Source organism: Cynoglossus semilaevis, chromosome W (genome assembly GCF_000523025.1).
Source record: "Cynoglossus semilaevis isolate Cse_v1.0 chromosome W, Cse_v1.0, whole genome shotgun sequence".
NCBI lineage: Eukaryota > Metazoa > Chordata > Actinopteri > Pleuronectiformes > Cynoglossidae > Cynoglossus > Cynoglossus semilaevis.
In genome coordinates, this window is record NC_024327.1 from 2,647,422 (window position 1) to 2,651,488 (window position 4,067).

The 4,067-nt window shown below is 43.8% G+C and overlaps 1 protein-coding gene across 1 annotated transcript in view; it reads left to right on the forward strand.

The window, feature by feature from the left end:
• LOC103396954 (ubiquitin-associated domain-containing protein 1-like) overlaps window positions 1-4,067 on the forward strand; it is an 11,452-nt gene that overhangs the window by 5,134 nt on the left and 2,251 nt on the right. Inside the window, exons 3-9 of the mRNA XM_008335194.3 lie at window positions 1,034-1,107; window positions 1,209-1,316; window positions 1,419-1,521; window positions 2,070-2,178; window positions 2,250-2,529; window positions 3,074-3,160; window positions 3,257-3,395. Of these exons, the coding sequence (XP_008333416.1) occupies window positions 1,034-1,107; window positions 1,209-1,316; window positions 1,419-1,521; window positions 2,070-2,178; window positions 2,250-2,529; window positions 3,074-3,160; window positions 3,257-3,395 (900 nt within the window). The remainder of the gene's footprint in view (window positions 1-1,033; window positions 1,108-1,208; window positions 1,317-1,418; window positions 1,522-2,069; window positions 2,179-2,249; window positions 2,530-3,073; window positions 3,161-3,256; window positions 3,396-4,067) is intronic.

Consider the following 4,067-nt stretch of genomic DNA (forward strand, 5'->3'; position numbering starts at 1 on the left):
GCTGACCCCCCACCTCTTCAATCTCTGCAGCAACGCTGACAGCACTCCTGCGCTTTTCTTAGATAGCATTTGGATGTGACGCTGTGCACGTTCACTCAGCTTCTTTGGACGTCCAACACGAGCCCTGTTGTGAGTGCATCCTGATTTTTTAAAACGCTGGAGGATCTTGGCCACTGTACTGCAGCTCAACTTCAGGGTGTTGGCAATCTTCTTGTAGCCTTGGCCAGCCTTATGTAGTGCCACAATTCTTTTTTTTTAAGGTCCCCAGAGAGTTCCTTGCCATGGTGTGCCATCTTGGGAGTTTCAGTGACCAGTATGACAGAGTGTGAGAGCTGTACTACAAATTGAACACACCTGCTCCCTATTCACACCTGAGACCTAGTAAGAGTAACGAGTCACATGGTATTTTGGAGGGAAAATGACAAGCAGTGCTTTGTTTGGACATTTAGGGGTGTAGTGTCTTTAGGGTGTACTCACTTTTGTTGCCAGGGGTTTAGCTATTAATGGCTATATTTTGAGTTTTTTTGAAGGGAAAAATAAATTTACACTGCTATATAAGCTTTACACAGACTACTTTTCATTGTGTCAAAGCGATGTTTCTTCAGTGTTGTTCTATTAAACATTATAATGAAATCTCTGCAGAAATGTGAGGGGTGTACTCACTTTTGTGACATACTGTATACATATATAGTATATTTGTGTATATATTTATATGTATTATTGTGCATCTTGACAGTGGATTATAGAATCCAAGAGTTTCTTTCAAAACATCCCTGAAGTTGTTGTCCACAACGATATTATTCAGTCTACAGTCCCACACAGTCCATCTGTCAATCATGTCAGTCTCCCTGTCAGTCATAGTCTTACTTACTGTCCTGATGTCAGTGAGGCTGGTCTGACGCAAGCCAGACATCTGACCTGAAAATGAAGCTTCCACAAACGAGTGCTGGGAGTTGAGATGGTATTTTAAGCTGGAGGTTGTTCACTTTAACACAGTGTAACTGTGTATTCTCCACATACATGTCTATTTCAGATGTTTTGCTGCTAATAAAGAAAAGACCTCCACCTACGCCTCCAAAGATGGCAGACATTAGTGCAGAGGAAAAGGTAGGCTCATTGGAGTCATGTCAAATTAAATACCGTATCTTCTTTATTCCCTAGTACTTTGAATATTTTTTAACTCACTTATTGTTTTTTTTTCCCTGTAGAAGAAACAAGAAACCAAGGCTCCAGACAAAGAAGCAATCCTTAAAGCCACTGCCAACCTGCCCACACGCCACACTGACCGCACTGTCACCCAACACAACATCAGAGATGTGAGGACACCACACTCACGTATCAATAAATATACGTTGGTATTTTGTATCATTTTAATCAGTGAAGTTTGAGATATTAATCTCGCGTTCGCTCTGTTTCAGTTCCAGACGGAGCTCAGAAAAATCCTGGTTTCTCTAATCGAGGTCACCCAGAAGCTGTTAGCCCTGAACCCTGATGCTGTGGAACTCTTCAAAAAGGCCAATGGTAAATTGTTCAGCTCCTTCGGTTTACTGTTTTCTTTTAATTCTCTGCAGGCTGATGATAAGTACAGTAAGAAACACAGACAAAGGATAGTCTTTTTAGGGGCGTCTCCGTCCACTTTAAACTTAGTTTACCACTTTGGGCTAATCCAGTCTGTGGCAGAAGACTAGACCTGACCAATCGCACAATGGTTTCAAAAGAGAATGAGAGATATTGTGGTAGTAGACACTCTTCTTACCATCAACATTGAACCCATTTGAATACCATTGCAAGTGGAACTGATTCAAAAAGAACAATAACAGTACCATTTTCGACCCTCTTGTTGACTAGTTTTATTTCTAGAACATACCCTGTGGGTACCTTAGGTAGTCCACGGGGGCTACCAGGTGACCCCGGGCACCACGTTGGTGACCCATGTGGTAGAGACTCGCTTAGCACAAAAGGATTAGATCCAATAATCAAGTACTTTCATCGTTGTCTTAATGATATTTCTAACAGTTGCTTAAGTTCTAGCTGCAGATTTCAGATTTGTTACTCTCTGTGTACTGCAGCGATGTTGGACGAAGATGAAGAGGATCGAGTGGACGAGACGGCCCTCCAGCAGCTCACTGAGATGGGCTTTCCAGAGAGCAGGGCCATCAAAGCTCTCCGACTAAATCAGTAAGTACACGGGTGTCGTCTCAGCACCGACAGCACAACAGAACAGGTCATCTGATGCCACCTGTCCGCAGCATGGCAGTGACCCAGGCCATGGAGTGGCTAATAGAACATGTAGATGACCCTGCTGTAGACACGCCGCTTCCAAGTCAGGATTCCTCTGGGGGGGCAGCAGGGGCCACAGCAGCCGTCCCGCCGAGCACTTCCACCTCAGCTTCCACCTCAGCATCAGGGCCCAGTCTTCTCCACAGCCTCTCCAGGCAGTCGAGCATGGATGAGGGCAACAGACAAGACGAGCTCACAGAGATTTTCAAGAGGATCCGCAGGAAACGACAGTTCAGGCCGGACTCTAGAGTAAGATTGTTTGTCTCAAATACTTTCAAATACAGGCAGTCCCTGTACAATCAACTAGTGGTCGGAATTGTAAATGCAACACAAAAAATGAACCAATGTCATTAGTATTTGCATGTTAATTACAAGAACCCGATACAGTGCTGTAGAATATAGATACTGTATCGTGAAATGACATATCGCAATTTTTCAGTGAATAGATATATTCTTACACCCTTATTATAAACTGTATTTTCTGGACTATAAGTCGCTCCAGAGCATAAATCGCACCAACCTTAAAATGCATAATGAAGAAGAAAAAGAACTACTGCACTAGGTCTGGAGTATAAGCTGCACCTGTCAACTAGAGTGCCCTCTGGCGGCTGTCAATGTGAAAATAACGAACATTTTGGCAAACCCAGCCAAAGGATGAAAAAAAGTGCGATTTATATTCCGGAGAATACGGTAGTTTAATTCTGTATTGTATTGTTATAATCTGAGTGATCTTCTATATAAAAAAATCAAGGTTCACTCTCTGCATCAGTACAAACTAGCTCCTTCTCCACAGACGGTCATTGCATTGATGGAGATGGGCTTCAATGAAAAGGAGGTGATTGACGCCCTGAAGGTCAACAACAACCAACAGGATGCTGCGGTGCGTTCACACACACACACACACACTCAGCAGTTTGCGTCGCTCTGCGAGTTAGCGTTTGTCCCTCGTTTTTCACTCCTCACTCTCCCCCTACAGTGTGAGTGGCTGCTCGGAGACAGGAAGCCTTCTCCAGAAGACCTGGAAAAAGGCATTGACACCAACAGCCCCCTGTTCCAAGCCATCCTAGAGAATCCAGTGGTCCAGCTTGGCCTGACCAATCCCAAGACTTTGTTAGGTACACGCCGCTCCGTACATCGCACATTTCCTGTACACAGTAGGCATAAGGGAACCATATTGGTTTTTGATGTTTTTGAGAGACGGACTCTTTGATGCTGTGCGAATAAGTGAATAACACAGCTTAAAAGACAGATCTAAAATATGATACATAAATAAAATAAAATCTAAAATATACATTTCTGACATTCAAAAACAAATCAGTGACCAATATAGCCACCTTTCTTTGCAAGGACACTCAAAAGCCTGCCATCCATGGATTCTGTCAGTGTTTTGATCTGTTCACGATCAACATGCAGCAGCAACCACAGTCTCCCAGACACTGTTCAGAGAGGTGTACTGTTTTCCCTCCTTGTAAATCTCACATTTGATGAGGGACCACAGGTTCTCTATGGGGTTCAGATCAGGTGAACAAGGAGGCCATGTCATTAGTTTTTCTTCTTTTAGGCCCTTTCTTGCCAGCCACGCTGTGGAGTACTTGGATGCGTGTGATGGAGCATTGTCCTGCATGAAAATCATGTTTTTCTTGAAGGATGCGGACTTCTTCCTGTACCACTGCTTGAAGAAGGTATCTTCCAGAAACTGGCAGTAGGACTGGGAGTTGAGCTTGACTCCATCCTCAACCCGAAAAGGCCCCACAAGCTCATCTTTGATGATACCAGCCCATACCAGT